General features: G+C 51.4%; 2 protein-coding genes across 7 annotated transcripts in view; both read right to left on the bottom strand.

The window, feature by feature from the left end:
* Window positions 1–6,950, bottom strand: part of tymp (thymidine phosphorylase) — a 23,032-nt gene extending 16,082 nt beyond the window's left edge. For 5 of the 6 annotated variants that reach the window (XR_014630735.1, XR_014630736.1, XR_014630737.1 and 2 more), the window contains exons 1-5: window positions 6,853–6,950; window positions 6,381–6,532; window positions 1,225–1,427; window positions 1,006–1,104; window positions 168–297 (exon numbers count right to left, since the gene is read on the bottom strand). Coding sequence is in view for 3 of the 6 variants with exons in the window: in XM_084448077.1 (XP_084304203.1) it covers window positions 168–297; window positions 1,006–1,104; window positions 1,225–1,427; window positions 6,381–6,516 (568 nt within the window). In the remaining 3 variants the exon portion in view is untranslated. The remainder of the gene's footprint in view (window positions 1–167; window positions 298–1,005; window positions 1,105–1,224; window positions 1,428–6,380; window positions 6,533–6,852) is intronic. The other variant, XM_084448076.1, reaches the window with a different exon arrangement.
* Window positions 6,951–12,559: 5,609 nt separating this feature from the next.
* The window catches only part of shank3b (SH3 and multiple ankyrin repeat domains 3b), a gene marked incomplete at both ends in the record, with an annotated part of 33,149 nt that continues 28,208 nt past the window's right edge, over window positions 12,560–17,500 (bottom strand). Inside the window, 3 exons of the mRNA XM_084447794.1 lie at window positions 12,560–13,139; window positions 15,590–16,956; window positions 17,204–17,500. The exon at window positions 17,204–17,500 is cut by the window's right edge and continues 215 nt beyond it. Coding sequence (XP_084303920.1) covers window positions 12,560–13,139; window positions 15,590–16,956; window positions 17,204–17,500 — 2,244 coding nt within the window. The remainder of the gene's footprint in view (window positions 13,140–15,589; window positions 16,957–17,203) is intronic.

Genomic DNA, 17,500 nt, shown 5'->3' with positions numbered 1-17,500 from the left:
CACACACACACACACACACACACACATACACACACACATACACACACATACACACACAATGGTCACAGAAGACAGGTCTTAAATGGTACACTTACATACACATCCACATCTAAACCTACACAAACAGACACAAACACACAAACAGACACACACACACACAGTCCTACCTGTGATGAGTGGGAGGCTGTCTACAGTGGCGGTGGCGTCCCTCAAGGCGTACATCACCTTATCCGCCGGCACCAGGCTGTCTGTCTGGCCCACAATGCAACAGCCCACCTCCTCCAGGATTTGCTGCAGCTGAGGGCAACGGACCAATCAGATCACAGGCTCAGACTACAGCTAGCTAACACAGTAATACCTTCACAGGCTCTACTTTGAAAACTGTGTGTTTATGATAGAGAGAGAGAGAGAGAGAGAGAGAGAGAGAGAGAGAGAGAGAGAGGAGATAGAGAGGAGAGAGGAGATAGAGATAGGAGGAGACAGGAGATAGGAGGAGACAGGAGGGAGACAGATGGAAGAGAGAGAGAAAGAGAGAGAAAGAGAGAGAGGGAGGGAGGAGAGAGAGATACGAAGAGACAGGAGGGAGACAAATGGAAGAGAAAGAGAGAGAGTGAGAGAGACAGAGACAGAGGGAGGAGAGAGATAGGAAGAGACAGGAGGGAGACAGATGGAAGAGAGAGAGAGGAGAGAGAGAGATGGGAAGAGACAGGAGGGAGACAAATGGAAGAGAGAGAGAGGAGAGAGAGATAGGAAGAGACAGGAGGGAGACAGATGGAAGAGAGAGAGAGGAGAGAGAGAGATAGGAAGAGACAGGAGGGAGACAAATGGAAGAGGGAGAGAGGAGAGAGAGAGACAGGAGGGAGACAGATGGAAGAGAGAGAGAGAGAGAGTGAGAGAGAGAGATAGGAAGAGACAGGAGGGAGACAGATGGAAGAGAGTGAGAGAGTGAGAGAGAGAGAGAGAGAGAGAGAGAGAGAGAGAGTGAGAGAGAGGGGCTGGTCTGACCTTGTGTACCGGCTGGTGGACGTTGAAGCCAGGGATGGACTCCAGTTTGTCCAGTGTGCCGCCTGTGTGTGCCAGACCTCTGCCACTGATCATGGGTACCTGTCAACCAAGACATGGCTTGGTCACACACCCACACACACACACACACTCACACTCACACTCACTCACACGCACACAAACACACACACACACACACACACACACGGACAGGACAGGTACCTTGCATCCACAGGCGGCGAGGGCAGGCGCCAGCACCAGGCTGACTTTGTCACCAACTCCGCCAGTCGAGTGTTTGTCCACTACAAGCCCCTCCCACTCCGTAGGCCACGACATCACTTCCCCTGACATCATCATTTCTTGCGTCAGAACATGGGTCTCCTCCGCCACCATCCCCTTCTGCCAGATGGCCATCAACATGGCCCCTGTACACACACACACACACACACACACATGCACACACACACTCTCTGTTCAGATCTTTTATTTCAATAAAAGTTGTTCCTGAATATAATCCTTAGTGGTTTCTTTAGTGACCTTGAGGGGTAAACATCAAATAATGAGATATCAAACTAATGTGACATACACTAATGTGATATACATGTACAGAAACTCTTTTGGAGGTAGAATCTGGGATGACAAACACTTGATTTAACCCTAAAACGACCTTTATGCTAACTTTGAGGGGTAAACCTGACCTCAAATAATTGAAATAACATCAGAATCTACGACCCAGGAAGCCCCTAAAAAGTGGTATCATTTAGGATTCTAACCCTTTTTGTTTTGTTAGGGTGGCAGCCATATTGGATTTTGTCAATATGCCCGCCCCGAGGGGCGCCCATTTTGGCGCCAAATGTGATTAAGTATGGTATGGACAACATCTGGGCCAAATTTGGTGCTTTTCGAAGATTCTGAACCAAACGGCCCTTATATTGCCCTAAGGCCCCTGACTACATTGACGCGCGCGCTATGACCTGTGAATCACAATGACAGGGAAGATCCAATCTGTCCGCTTATGACAGTCGCCTTGGCAGATGTCTGATTCATGAAAAAGAAATGAAACCGCACACTCAAGCTTTCCATGATGGGTGATTTAACCAAAAGACAACGTTTCGGCCCAGCGGTCTTTGTCAAAGTCTTTTGATTTGTGTCTTTTGAAAAGACTTTCAAGACTTATGTCTTTTGACTTGTGTCTTTTGAAAGACTCTTTCAAGACTTTGACAAAGTCCGCTGGGCCGAAACATTGTCTGATAGACTAAATCACCCAGAATCGAGAGCTTGAGTGTGCGGTTTCATTTCTTTTTCCAGTAGTCTATATTTCACCCATTATATGCACCTCTCCAAGACTACGGTGTGCGTTTTCTCCTTTTTCCTCAACCTGATGTCTGATTGGTGGAGCACAGCAATCGAATGTCCAGGCAGAGAGTCAGGTAAGCGCCTTTACCGCATTTATTTTAACAAACAGAAAAAATACTCTTCAAAGTAAACAAAAACCTTGTTCAGGCTGGTGGTGGCTGGGATTCCCTTGTCCTAGAGCGCACAGGTATTCGGCATGGCTTCTGAGGGTGTATTCACACAGACACTAGTTAGTGCGCACCAATTGAGCTTTGGGCCCGAGAGCGCTTCGTTTAGGCCTGTGTGAACACAGCAATCTCACTCAGGTGCACCAAAACAGACGCACCGAGACCCTCCAGAAGGGGTGGTCACGGAGCGGCTTCAACCGAATTCTTGTGCGCACCAGTTATGGTGTGAAAGCGTGCGACCTCGGACCGACGCAACTACCTTTTGCACGCCACGTTTGACCTAAAACGTTTTTCATGACCCTCTTGCACCCGCCCCCAGAAAGATATTGACCAATGACAGCACTGAGCCTTTTCATGTGACTTGTGGTGCTGCATTTGGACCAGAGTAAAGAAAGTGCTGTGTGAAAGCGAACCGCAGTAGCTGAGAAATGAAAACAATGTATCACTTTCGCTTTCGGTGTGCATCAATGGTGCACTAACATATGTGAATACGCCCTCAGACTAACGACTTCTGCACAGTCCGCCTGACGGCAGCTCGTTAGCCACATGGTCTCAGCTGGGGAGTGCTCTGGTTGGGCTTGATTGGGGAATTGTGCACAGCTGGGGGAGAGCGTTGCCCGGGCAACCAGGAAGGGGCGGTACACACCGTTGACTACCTGGCCACTGGTGCTGAACCTACGGTGGCCCTGAAGTGTCACAACACAACACATCAAAAAAGTGGCAATGCATCAAAAAAAGTGACAATGCATCAAAAAAAGTGACAACGCATTAAAAAAAAGTGACGACGCATCAAAAAAAAGTGACAACGCATGAAAAAAAGGGCCAAAGCATTAAAAAAAGTGACAACGCATCAAAAAGGTGACAACGCAACACAAACCGGCCACTGGCGCTGCTCTGTAGCGACTCGGGCCGGAGGTACTGGTTTGCTTCTAAGTGTTTTTCTTAGACAAGTTTCCCCACGGGGACAATAAAGTACAGTATAATCAATCAATCAATTAATCAATCAAAAAAACGGCCAAACAGAACACAAACCGGCCACAACACAACACAAACCGGCCACAACACAAACCGGCCACAACACAACGGATGTGAGCCACAACTCGGGGGGCGGAGTCTCGCCATCACGCCACTATCCACGCCACGAACCCCACAACTCGGCCTCAGAGTGGGCTAGAGACACACGGTCTTCCCCGGTGGGTGCGGGAGTGTGGCCCAGAGAGAGCTACACTGTTCCTGACTGGCTCTGACCCGAGGGGGCGGAGTCTGGCCAGCACGCCACTATCCACGCCACAAACCCCACAACTCGGCCTCAGAGTGGGCTGGAGACACACGGTCTTTGCCAGTGGGTGGCCCGGTGAGTGGTACACTGTCCCTGAATGGTTTTGACCTGAGGGGGCGGAGTCGCGGCCACCACACCACTTTCGCATCCTGTTGTGAAACAAGAGTGACCAGGGTCAGAGTAGGAGTGCTGATCTAGGACCAGGGCCCCACCACTCCATATGATTTCATTCAAAAGGGACAACAGATCCTAGATCAGCACTCCTACTCTGAGATGCTTGATAAATTCGAGCCCTAGTTCACACTGTCCATATCCTAATCTTAATTCATTTTCAGCTATGAGGCATGACTGATCTAGCAAGCTCACATTCCGTTTCTCTCCAAAGATAGTCTGGACTACCATCGATCTCAAAGATAGTCTGGACTACCATCGATCTCAAAGATAGTCTGGACTACCATCGATCTCAAAGATAGTCTGGACTACCATCGATCTCAAAGATAGTCTGGACTACCATCGATCTCAAACTATTTCAGTGAGTGGGAATACTAGCCATTACAGACTAACTCCTTCAGCCAATCAGCATAATGGGAACTTTTGTCATCTTGGAAGAATGGCGTAAACCTCTTTTTCCTCTGAGAAACTCTGCTAGTACATAAGTTGCAGAAAGCATGTTTTGTGTAATATAACTATATGTATGTCTTTTGGTGTTACAGCTGCAGTCAAGAAGGGGGATGGTAAGACCACAGACCACATGATTGGGCTGGCTGTTGGGGAGCACCTCAAGCACACGCCTGGAAGATCAGGAGGAGGTGGTTCCAGGGCTGCAGTGCAGCCCAGAGCACAGGGGCCACATGCTTAGGCTCCAGCCCAGAGCACAGGGGCCACATGCTTAGGCTCCAGCCCAGAGCACAGGGGCCACATGCTTAGGCTCCAGCCCAGAGCACAGGGGCCACATGCTTAGGCTCCAGCCCAGAGCACAGGGGCCACATGCTTAGGCTCCAGCACAGAGAAGGTGGTTCCAGCACTGCAGCGCAGCCCAGAGCTGGTTCTATGCTGGTGTGTGGTTCTATGCTGGTATGTGTGCTGTATCTGGTTCTATGCTGGTGTGTGTGCTGTGTGTGGTTCTATGCTGGTGTGTGTACTGGGTGTGGTTCTATGCTGGTGTGTGTGCTGTGTGTGGTTCTATGCTGGTATGTGTGCTGTATCTGGTTCTATGCTGGTGTGTGTACTGGGTGTGGTTCTATGCTGGTGTGTGCTGTGTGTGGTTCTATGCTGGTGTGTGTGCTGTGTGTGGTTCTATGCTGGTGTGTGTACTGGGTGTGGTTCTATGCTGGTGTGTACTGGGTGTGGTTCTATGCTGGTGTGTACTGGGTGTGGTTCTATGCTGGTGTGTGTACTGGGTGTGGTTCTATGCTGGTGTGTGTACTGGGTGTGGTTCTATGCTGGTGTGTACTGGGTGTGGTTCTATGCTGGTGTGTACTGGGTGTGGTTCTATGCTGGTGTGTACTGGGTGTGGTTCTATGCTGGTGTGTGTACTGGGTGTGGTTCTATGCTGGTGTGTGTACTGGGTGTGGTTCTATGCTGGTGTGTGTACTGGGTGTGGTTCTATGCTGGTGTGTACTGGGTGTGGTTCTATGCTGGTGTGTGTACTGGGTGTGGTTCTATGCTGGTGTGTACTGGGTGTGGTTCTATGCTGGTGTGTGTACTGGGTGTGGTTCTATGCTGGTGTGTGTACTGGGTGTGGTTCTATGCTGGTGTTTACTGGGTGTGGTTCTATGCTGGTGTGTACTGGGTGTGGTTCTATGCTGGTGTGTGTACTGGGTGTGGTTCTATGCTGGTGTGTACTGGGTGTGGTTCTATGCTGGTGTGTGTACTGGGTGTGGTTCTATGCTGGTGTGTGTACTGGGTGTGGTTCTATGCTGGTGTGTGTACTGGGTGTGGTTCAGGTTGTTTTGTAAGTCGTTGAAACAAAAGGAAAAGCTCTTTTCAACTTTCACTTTCAACGAAAACAAAAGCAAAACCTCAAAAGCAGGACATCCATCAATTGACCTGAAAACAACGTCTTTTCAACGACCTGAAAACTACTCTTTTCACCTTTCACTTTCAACCAAAACCGGAGGTAGAATAGACGTCGGGCAAAGTCTTTTCAACGCAATTTTGCTTACTGGGCTGATTTATTCCCACATAATTATGATTGAGGCCTGAAACGGATCTGATATCCCTGAGCAAAAAATCTGAATTGGGTCCCTTTAACCAGGTACTGTACACACACACACACACACACACACACACACACACACATACACACACTTGTTGTTTAAAGTTTAGTCCCAGTCTGTTATTTACACACACACGCACACACACACACATTCATGTACACACAAACAAACACACACACACACACACACACACAAACACACACACACACAGCCATCTCCAGAGGTGGTGGAGGTCGTAGGGAGATGTGGAGGGTTCGAGCCCAGATAAGATAAATCAGGTTACCACAGATCAAGCACGGACAGCATGTGTGTGTAGGTGTGTATGTGTGTGTGTGTGTGGGGGGGGGGGGCGCCCACCAATCTGGCTTTCCTGGATGGTCTTGAACTTGACACCCTGGACGAAGTCTCTTATCTCCCGCGCGCTCAGCTCTCCTCCGTCCCGTTTCTTCCGGATCAGCTCCGGGAACGTGGACAGGCTCTGCGCGTGCGCCATCCTCGAGGCTGGATCACTAGAAACACAACACACGCGCAGGTGTTGATGGTCTCAAACGCATCTTAATGGTTGTACCCATATCTTATCTCTGTTAGGCATATATGTAATTTTAAAATCAAGCCTAAATCTGGGGGGTAGCCTAATACAAGTAGCCTAAGTTAGTCGATGGAACCGGTCCCGGCTCTTTTCTGTCCTGACCTCGCAGTGAAGGACCGACCTGCCGGACCCTTCCTCGAGCACCCCTGCTCACACAGACGACCTGAACTAATTCAACAATAAAAATCATCATTTTTCAACAATCAACACGCAGCGTTGTGGGGTTCAGTAGTAACCTACCTTCACTGTAGCCTGTTCACTGCGCTTTCCCCGTAGACGCGTCCTTCTCCCTGAAACACACCGACCGACTGCGCGCGGGGAGAGACCCGGTGGTCACGAGCCTGGGCCGGTCAGTCATTAACTCAAGTTTCATATGGTGCGTTCGTTTATAACTGGGAGGTGGCAAATTGCGACTTGCTACTAGGAATGATTAAATAAAACACCTCATGAACTCGCACTTCCTCGTCGCAAATTCGGATATGTTTCTCAGCCCCCAGTTGCTCGAATGCACTAGATATAACTAGGTAACTGATATAATGGTATATAGATATAACTAGGTAACTGATATAATGGTATATAGATATAACTAGGTAACTGATATAATGGTATATAGATATAACTAGGTAACTGTGATATAATGGTATATAGATATAACTAGGTAACTGTGATATAATGGTATATAGATATAACTAGGTAACTGTGATATAATGGTATATAGATATAACTAGGTAACTGTGATATAATGGTATATAGATATAACTAGGTAACTGTGATATAATGGTATATAGCTTGAATGCACACAGGTCGGAGGTAGGTATTTTGCCACTTGCGACTTGCCACCTCCGACCACAAACGAACGCACCACTAGAACACATCTCACGCGCCGCCTCGGTACATCCCAGCTGTGAGATGCCCCACAGTGCACGAGCTCAGGGTTATCAGTTGAATTGATGACGATGTTTGCGCTTTCAAAACAAACATTCAGCCTCCAAACTATAGACAGCGTAGCCTAGTCAAAACACCCAATACAAAACTCAGTAGTGATAGTAAATAACCTAGCAGTTTATTAGAAAGTTTGTCACACATTCAACACGCCGGTTGTTTTCAGGTGTGTCTACGTCACGCCCCCGTGAGGGGCGCTGGGTAAATGGCTCTTTATTACCTATGAACCTTTAACATAAGAATACATATTCCATCACCAACCGCTTACTGTCAAACAAACTGTACACGGTTATTTGCCTAAGATACAGGTGAGTGACTCAATGAATGGACATTCATCAAAAGTAAGAAGACATTTACACACAACATCATCATCATCATGATCATCATCACTGGATCAGATGATCGGAACACCACATCGTTACAATCAGCTGTGCCATTCTAAACGTCCAGCAGAGGGCGCTGTAACGCAGTATACAACTAAACCTCCGGATCATGGGGAAGAGCGCAATTTGATTTGATTGTCAGGTGGTATAATTTGTTTTCCCGTAGCCTATTCAATATAGTATAGAATATAATTATGTCATAAATGGGGACAGGCTCTCTTCCTGTGCTGGTACTTTAGTTCAGAGCAGTGATGTCTTTTTAGGGTTATAAGAACAAATTGGGATAGATTGGTTAGAGTTGCAGGGCTACTAAGGTTCACTTTGGGTTAGTAGTGCAGCGACCTTGATAAGCAGCCCCTCCCATATGGGATGCTAAGCGCTAGGTTAGACACACACACCTGTGAGGAGATGCACACTGCTGATACTGCAAGTAACCATGTTGTTGCTGTAGAAGCACAATGAGTGGATAGTCCTGCCTCGTTCCACTTGAACTCTGTCACCATCTAGCTCCACAAGACTTCAGTCTGATTGGCTAACGCCAATTTCCCCCCAAAGGAAGCAAAGTATCTATCTAAATACATGGATGTATAATGCTTGATTGGTTGATCGATCAACCTGTACCTGTCCAATCACAGCTCTAGCTCGATGGAACCTGATTAGTCATGGAGGTTGCAGAGGTTCACCTCCGTACCCATGGCGATCACAGAACAAAGTGCCAGCCCTTATAAGGCAGTTGGTTGGTCAGTCCCCCTGGTATTTCCATGGAGACCACACAGACTCCTCCCAGCTCTGAGAGCTAGATCTGATTGGTGGAAACGCTCTTCTATGAGGATGGGATCTTTGGCCAATGAATACGTCTTATTCTGGTTCAGAGTCAGAGAGCATCGTTTGTCTGTGTGTGCTGAGTACAGTGAACAGGCCTACAGCCCAACCAAGGGCTTCATTCTACCCCGAACAGTGGAGGAACATTCACGTTCTACCCAGAGCAGTGGAGGAACATTCACGTTCTACCCAGAGTAGTAGAGGAACATTCACGTTCTACCCCGAACAGTGGAGGAACATTCACGTTCTACCCAGAGTAGTAGAGGAACATTCACGTTCTACCCAGAGCAGTGGAGGAACATTCACGTTCTACCCAGAGCAGTGGAGGAACATTCACTTTCTACCCAGAGTAGTAGAGGAACATTCACGTTCTACCCAGAGCCGTGGAGGAACATTCACGTTCTACCCAGAACAGTAGAGGAACATTCACGTTCTACCCAGAACAGTAGAGGAACATTCACGTTCTACCCAGAGCAGTGGAGGAACATTCACGTTCTACCCAGAACAGTGGAGGAACATCCATATCTCCAATTCTAAAACCAAACAAATGATCCGGCAACAGAGACTTGAATAAAGCAAGTCAGCTCCCTTCACACTGGCCTTCCCAGAATCCCCAGCAGCTGCGCTGGCAACCTGTCCTTGAATGGCAACTCCCACTCTCAGTGTTCTCTGTGGCTCCGCCCACTCTCAGTGTTCTCTGTGTGATGGAGTGAACAGCAGGATGGGTCACCAGGTAGCTGTAGTGAGGCAGGAAGGAGGAAGGAACCATGTAGGAACCATGGCAACCTCGGATAGAGCTTCAAGGCTAATCAGGTGTGGGTTTAGTGTTGGGTTTACAATATCTGGCTCTGTGATAGGTTCAAGGTTGAGGTTTGGCCTCCTGGTAGGTTCAGGGTTGGGTCGGTGTTAGTGTGGTAGGTTCAGGGTTGGGTCGGTGTTAGTGTGGTTGGTTCAGGGTTGGGTCGGTGTTAGTGTGGTTGGTTCAGGGTTGTGTTAGTGTGGTAGGTTCAGGGTTGGGTCGGTGTTAGTGTGGTTGGTTCAGGGTTGGGTCCGTGTTAGTGTGGTAGGTTCAGGGTTGGGTCGGTGTTAGTGTGGTAGGTTCAGGGTTGGGTCGGTGTTAGTGTGGTAGGTTCAGGGTTGTGTTAGTGTGGTAGGTTCAGGGTTGGGTCGGTGTTAGTGTGGTTGGTTCAGGGTTGTGTTAGTGTGGTAGGTTCAGGGTTGGGTCGGTGTTAGTGTGGTAGGTTCAGGGTTGGGTCGGTGTTAGTGTGGTAGGTTCAGGGTTGGGTCGGTGTTAGTGTGGTAGGTTCAGGGTTGGGTCGGTGTTAGTGTGGTAGGTTCAGGGTTGTGTTAGTGTGGTAGGTTCAGGGTTGGGTCGGTGTTAGTGTGGTAGGTTCAGGACTGGGTCGGTGTTAGTGTGGTAGGTTCAGGGTTGGGTCGGTGTTAGTGTGGTAGGTTCAGGGTTGTGTTAGTGTGGTAGGTTCAGGGTTGGGTCGGTGTTAGTGTGGTAGGTTCAGGGTTGGGTCGGTGTTAGTGTGGTAGGTTCAGGGTTGTGTTAGTGTGGTAGGTTCAGGGTTGGGTCGGTGTTAGTGTGGTAGGTTCAGGGTTGTGTTAGTGTGGTAGGTTCAGGGTTGGGTCGGTGTTAGTGTGGTAGGTTCAGGGTTGTGTTAGTGTGGTAGGTTCAGGGTTGGGTCAGTGTTAGTGTGGTAGGTTCAGGGTTGGGTCGGTGTTAGTGTGGTAGGTTCAGGGTTGTGTTAGTGTGGTAGGTTCAGGGTTGGGTCAGTGTTAGTGTGGTAGGTTCAGGGTTGGGTCGGTGTTAGTGTGGTAGGTTCAGGGTTGTGTTAGTGTGGTAGGTTCAGGGTTGGGTCGGTGTTAGTGTGGTAGGTTCAGGACTGGGTCGGTGTTAGTGTGGTAGGTTCAGGGTTGGGTCGGTGTTAGTGTGGTAGGTTCAGGGTTGGGTCGGTGTTAGTGTGGTAGGTTCAGGGTTGTGTTAGTGTGGTAGGTTCAGGGTTGGGTCGGTGTTAGTGTGGTAGGTTCAGGACTGGGTCGGTGTTAGTGTGGTAGGTTCAGGGTTGTGTTAGTGTGGTTGGTTCAGGGTTGGGTCGGTGTTAGTGTGGTAGGTTCAGGGTTGTGTTAGTGTGGTAGGTTCAGGGTTGGGTCGGTGTTAGTGTGGTAGGTTCAGGGTTGGGTCGGTGTTAGTGTGGTAGGTTCAGGGTTGTGTTAGTGTGGTTGGTTCAGGGTTGGGTCGGTGTTAGTGTGGTAGGTTCAGGACTGGGTCGGTGTTAGTGTGGTAGGTTCAGGGTTGGGTCGGTGTTAGTGTGGTAGGTTCAGGGTTGGGTCGGTGTTAGTGTGGTAGGTTCAGGGTTGTGTTAGTGTGGTAGGTTCAGGGTTGGGTCGGTGTTAGTGTGGTAGGTTCAGGACTGGGTCGGTGTTAGTGTGGTAGGTTCAGGGTTGGTGTGAGTCTGTACACATGGCTTCTATGAGATAGCACCGTCTTCTGAGCGAAACCTTGTCCAAAAGGAGCCCACTCTCACTAGGGTGTGTGATATGGACGTATAAAAATCCTGCAGATAGCTTTGTTACATTAGAAAACAAGGCTGCAAACAGCTATCTACATTGCTTGAAGTTGATAGGACCCCATGTACACATCGGTCTCCATGGGTACTTGAGAGGACTTCCTGAAAGAACACACTCATCAACTTATCACTACATCATCATGAAATCATCACTATGTTATTAGGAAATAGCCACTAATTGCCATGAAATCACCAAAAATCATCATGAACTCATAGGTATACTTCCATCAAATCATTGATAAATCTCCATGAAATCATTTATAGATATGCGTGAATTCATTGATAAATCTCCATGAAATCATTGAAAAATATCCATGAATTTATTGATATCTTTATGAATTCATTCATCAATAAATCTTCATGAATTCATTCATCAATAAATCTTCATGAAATCATTGAAGAGTCTCCCTATAATCATCACCAAGTCACGAATACTGGAGGATGAGATGAGGCGTATGGCCCTGCAGCGCCACCTGCTGTCTGGATGTGGTGAGGTCCTGCTGTCTGGATGTGGTGAGGTCCTGCTGTCTAGATGTGGTGAGGTCCTGCTGTCTGGATGTGGTGAGGTCCTGCTGTCTGGATGTGGTGAGGTCCTTTTGTCTGGATGTGGTGAGGTCCTGCTGTCTAGATGTGGTGAGGTCCTGCTGTCTGGATGTGGTGAGGTCGACACAGTTTCACTCTCACCCGACCGGTGGATTTACCAGAAGCAAGCGCCATGAAGGGCCAAAACATAATATGCCTCGGAAAACAGGTTGTCAGACATGCGCGCACACACACACACACACACACACACACACACACACACACACACACACACACACATTACGTGTGCTAAATGTGTAGTCTTGCTCATCCTGACAGTTTATGAAATAATGTCTAAATGGGTTGTTCAGCTGGAGAACGTAAATGTGTCCACATTACCACACACTTCACCACTGTAAGAGTGAACAAACTCGTCAACATATCCTCTCATAAACCACTAATGTTAAAGATAAAAAGTGATTTCATATATTGGAAAATGCTGAGATGGAGGAGGTATTTTTCTTGGTATTTTTCTTGTCTCGATACTTGACTCCTCAGGAAGCTGTCTTTGGAACACGGGCCTTCTCTGAGCACCAGACCTAGGGTCAGGGGTTAAGACGAAGGTTAGGGCAAAGGTCGGGGTGAGGGTCAGAGTCAGGGACAGTAGTAAGGTCAGGGTTATGCTCAGGGGTCGAAGGTCAGGACTCAGCTCTCCAGCAGCAGTCGGAGGGCTCTCTCGATGTTCATGCGGTGTCCGACGCGCGTGACGCCCAGCTCGGCGAAGTCGTCCTTGGTGAGGGCGGGCAGGTGGGAGCCCTCGATCTCGTGCTCCTGGAAGCGTGCGCGGTGCTCGGCCAGGCCCACGCTCTCCAGCCAGTCCCCCACGTCGTACTTGCTCCACAACGCCAGGGGGCGCTGCCGCCACGGCCGCAGGGCCAGCAGCGGGGCGCCCAGCACGGGGGAGGGGCAGGGCGAGGCGTGGGGGGAGGGCGACGGCGAGCGGGAGCGCGAACGCGTCCGGGCGCTGGCGCTGCGCATCACGAAGCGCACCTCCTTGGGCTCGGACGGGAGGCTGAGGCTGGAGGACTTCAGGATGGTGTGCTGGTGGGAGGAGCCTAGCCCGAAGCCCCGCCCAGGCCCCAGGCCCTCCGGCCTCTCAGAGGGGGAGGGGGAGGGGCTCGGGCTGCGGCGGGTGACGGGATAACGACTTCCTGGTCTGATGGTGAAGGTGGTGCCATAGGCCCTCTGGGAAATGGTGTTCAGTTCCCCGAGACTACTGAATAACCTGGGGAGAGATGGAGGGAGAGAGAGAGGGAGAGAGAGAGAGAGAGGGAGGGAGAGAGGGAGGGAGAGAGAGAGAGAGGGAGAGAGATGGAGGGAGAGAGAGAGAGGAAGGGAGAGGGATGGAGAGGGAGAGAGAGAGAAGGACGGAGAGAGAGTGAGGGATGGAGAGAGGGAGGGAGAGAGGGAGGGAGAGAGGGATGGAGAGGGAGAGAGAGAGAAGGACGGAGAGAGAGTGAGGGATGGAGAGAGGGAGGGAGAAAGGGAGAGAGAGAGGGAGGGAGAGAGCGAAGGGGGGAGAGGAATCTTTAGCTCCATCAACATGACAGTTGATCAAACAGGACAGATAATCCAGCAGAACTAGTCTCCCCCTGAGCTGTGGGTGTGGTTAGTGCTCCAGCATAACCAATCATACGGCAGCAAAGACGGCACACAGCCAATCACACAGCCATCAGACAGGTGGCACAGACAAGAGGGTGGATGCAGAAGGTTTGAGCAGTTATGGTTAGGGCTGGGGCAGTAGAACCCCAGTCCTCCTAGACAGAGAGGGGTAGTTAGGGCTAGGGGTAGTTAGAGAGCTGGGGTGCTTAGGGCTAGGGGTAGTTAGAGCTGGGGGTAGTTAGGGCTAGGGGTAGTTAGGAATGGGGTGTTTAGAACTGGGGGGTAGTTAGGGCTGGGGTGTTTAGAACTGGGGGGTAGTTAGAGAGCTGGGGTAGTTAGGCTGGGGTGTTTAGAACTGGGGGGTAGTTAGAGAGCTGGGGGTAGTTAGGGCTGGGGTGTTTAGAACTGGGGGGTAGTTAGAGAGCTGGGGTAGTTAGGGCTGGGGTGTTTAGAACTGGGGGGTAGTTAGAGAGCTGGGGTAGTTAGGCTGGGGTGTTTAGAACTGGGGGGTAGTTAGAGAGCTGGGGGTAGTTAGGGCTGGGGTGTTTAGAACTGGGGGGTAGTTAGAGAGCTGGGGGTAGTTAGGACTGGGGTGTTTAGAACTGGGGGGTAGTTAGAGAGCTGGGGTAGTTAGGGTTGGGGTGTTTAGAACTGGGGGGTAGTTAGAGAGCTGGGGGTAGTTAGGCTGGGGTGTTTAGAACTGGGGGGTAGTTAGAGAGCTGGGGGTAGTTAGGGCTGGGGTGTTTAGAACTGGGGGGTAGTTAGAGAGCTGGGGTAGTTAGGAATGGGGTGTTTAGAACTGGGGGGTAGTTAGGGCTGTGGTGTTTAGAACTGGGGGGTAGTTAGAGAGCTGGGGTAGTTAGGGTTGGGGTGTTTAGAACTGGGGGGTAGTTAGAGAGCTGGGGTAGTTAGGGTTGGGGTGTTTAGAACTGGGGGGTAGTTAGAGAGCTGGGGTAGTTAGGGTTGGGGTGTTTAGAACTGGGGGGTAGTTAGAGAGCTGGGGGTAGTTAGGCTGGGGTGTTTAGAACTGTGGGGTAGTTAGAGAGCTGGGGTAGTTAGGGTTGGGGGGGTAGTTAGAGAAGTTGAGGAGGCGGTTTTTACCAGAGAGCTAAAAATCTATGCTTTACTGTCTCCTCTGTCCTGGACACATCTGCAAGATACAGAGAAACACACACTGATATCTGGCTTATCCATACTAGTTCACCCATACTAGTTCACCCATACTAGTTAATCCATACTAGTTAATCCATACTAGTTAATCCATACTAGTTCACCCATACTAGTTCACCCATACTAGTTAATCCATACTAGTTAATCCATACTAGTTAATCCATACTAGTTCACCCATACTAGTTCACCCATACTAGTTAATCCATACTAGTTCACCCATACTAGTTAATACATACTAGTTCACCCATACTTGTTAATCCATACTAGTTAATCCATACTAGTTCACCCATACTAGTTCACCCATACTAGTTAATCCATACTAGTTAATCCATACTAGTTCACCCATACTAGTTAATCCATACTAGTTCACCCATACTAGTTAATCCATACTAGTTCACCCATACTTGTTCACCCATACTAGTTCACCCATACTAGTTCACCCATACTAGTTCACCCATACTAGTTAATCCATACTAGTTCACCCATACTAGTCAATCCATACTAGTTAATCCATACTAGTTCACCCATACTAGTCAATCCATACTAGTTAACCCATACTAGTTAACCCAGGCCAGTTAATTCATAGTTAATCCATACTAGTTAATCCATAATTAATCTATGCTTGTTAATCCATCGTTAATCTATGCTAGTTAACCCATACTAGTTAACCCATACTAGTTAACCCATACTAGTTAACCCAGAGTTAACTCATGCCTGTTAACGAGTTAGACCATAGATAACTCATACTAGATAACTAGTTAGACCATAGATAACTCATACTAGGTAACTAGTTAGACCATAGATAACTCAAGCTAACCCATACTAGAAGTATGACGTTTTAACCCATCCTTGTGCCATACATCTAGCTGAAGTGTGATTGGCTGTTACACAGGGAAGACCTACCTGGCTCCGCCCACGGGCGACCTCCTACCGGGGTCGAGCGGCGCAGGCTCCTCCCCCAGCGAGTGCGTGTCCTTGCTGAGCAGCTGCAGGCGCGAGGCCAGCTCCAGGCCCTGCCCCCCCAGGCCCTGCCCCCCCAGGCCCTGCCCCCCCAGGCCCTGCTGCCGGCCCTCCTCGGGGCTGCTCTGCCTGGGCCGCGCCTCGCCCGGCTCCCCCCCCCACAGCTTGGAGCGCCGCTGGAACAGGTAGCGGGGCGGCCGGGCGCCGGGGCTGGCGCTGGGGAGCAGCTCGCTGTCAGACGACTGCTTCAGCAGGGGGTCCCTGAGGGCCGAGCGGCCCCGGCCCAGGGGAGAGCGCAGCCGGGGCCTCAGGCCCGGGGGGTCGGGGGGGGTCCCGGGGGGGGCCCCGGGGCTGGGGCAGGACTGGGGCGGGTCTGGGGAGGCGGCGGAGGCGCTGCCGGGCGAGGTGGCGGCGTCCAGGTGGGGGTCGCTGGCGCTCCGGTCCTCCCCCTCCTCCACCCCGGAGTCCGGTGCCGACTCCCCCCCTCCTCCCCCACCCCCCTCGCCTGGCAACGGTCGCCGCGGAGTCAAGCCGAGGGGGACGGCGGGGGGCGGGGCGAAGGCCGGGGGCGGGGTCACCACGCCGATCCTGCGCAGCTCCTCCCTCGTCTCCTCGTCGCTGGACGAGAGCAGCGCGGGGGGCAGGGTCACAGTGTAAGCCCCGCCCTCTTCCTCCGAGCTGCCCACCGTCAGACTCCGCCTCCTCTCCGCCTGGCGCAGGGGTTCCATGTGGATGGGCGGCGACGGGCTCTCACTGGTCACGCTGATGGTCACCTGACTGGCGGCAGGGAGGGGGGCGGGCCTCCAGCGCTCGGGGGAGGGGACGGCAGGGGAGGTGGCCCCCCCCTCCGTCTCCGGCCGCTCCACCTGTCCGTCAGCGAAGAGGGGCGGGGTCATGCGTTTGTGCCGCAGCTCCGGGCTGGTATGGGGGGGCGTGGCGCGTTTGGGGCGGGGCTCCGGGCTCGGCGTGCGAGCGGTGAGCGCCCGTTCCCGCGCCGCCAGGGCCAGCGCCAGCGGGGAGGAGGGGTCCAGGGGCTTGCCGGTCAGCGGGTGCAGGAAGGTGGACCCGTGGGGGGAGGGCGAGGGCGAGAGCACCGGGATGGGCGGAGGCAGCTCCCCCAGGTCGTCCATGGAGTGGGACTGGGTCAGGAGGGGGGGGCCGGCGGGCTCTGACCCCGCCCCCTCCACAGAGAGGAAGAGGGAGGAGCGGCGGCCCTGAGGGGGCGTGGCCTGGATCCGAGCACGCTCAGAGAGAACCTGCTGCTGGTACAGCTCCGCCCGGGTGGGGCTGGCTCCTCCCCCTTCCTCCACCTAGATAGATAGATAGATAGATAGATAGATAGATAGATAGATAGATAGACAGACAGACAGACAGACAGACAGACAGACAGACAGACAGACAGACAGACAGACAGACAGACAGACAGACAGATAGATGGATAGATAGATAGATAGATATGAATGAGAATGAAACTATAATCATCTTGTGAGAGATCATTCATTCATTCATTCATTCATTCATTCATGCGTTCATTAGCCTCCCAGTCATGCTCCTGACCTGCAGCTGTTTGAGCAGAGGGGATTTCCTGCGCTGGGGCTTGGAGGGAGCCTGCTGGCCCACGTTGGCGTAGGGGTTCTCCACGGGCCGGCCACGCCTCCGGCTGCGCTCCGCCGCGGGGTGAGAGGTCAGGGGGGAGGAGCTAGGCCCGGGGGCAGGGACGGGGGCGGAGTCTAGCGGCAGGTGGGTGGGCGAGTCCTGCAGGATGATCATGGAGCGGGCCTTCCTCTGGCGCTCCGTGTGGGCCTGGATACGCGTGGGCGAATCAGAGGCCTCGTGCAGCCTGGGCTCCGCCCC

Source organism: Borostomias antarcticus (genome assembly GCF_949987555.1).
Source record: "Borostomias antarcticus genome assembly, chromosome: 13".
NCBI lineage: Eukaryota > Metazoa > Chordata > Actinopteri > Stomiiformes > Stomiidae > Borostomias > Borostomias antarcticus.
Note: the sequence above shows the minus strand (reverse complement) of the source record. Positions and strands in the feature narration are given on the sequence as shown.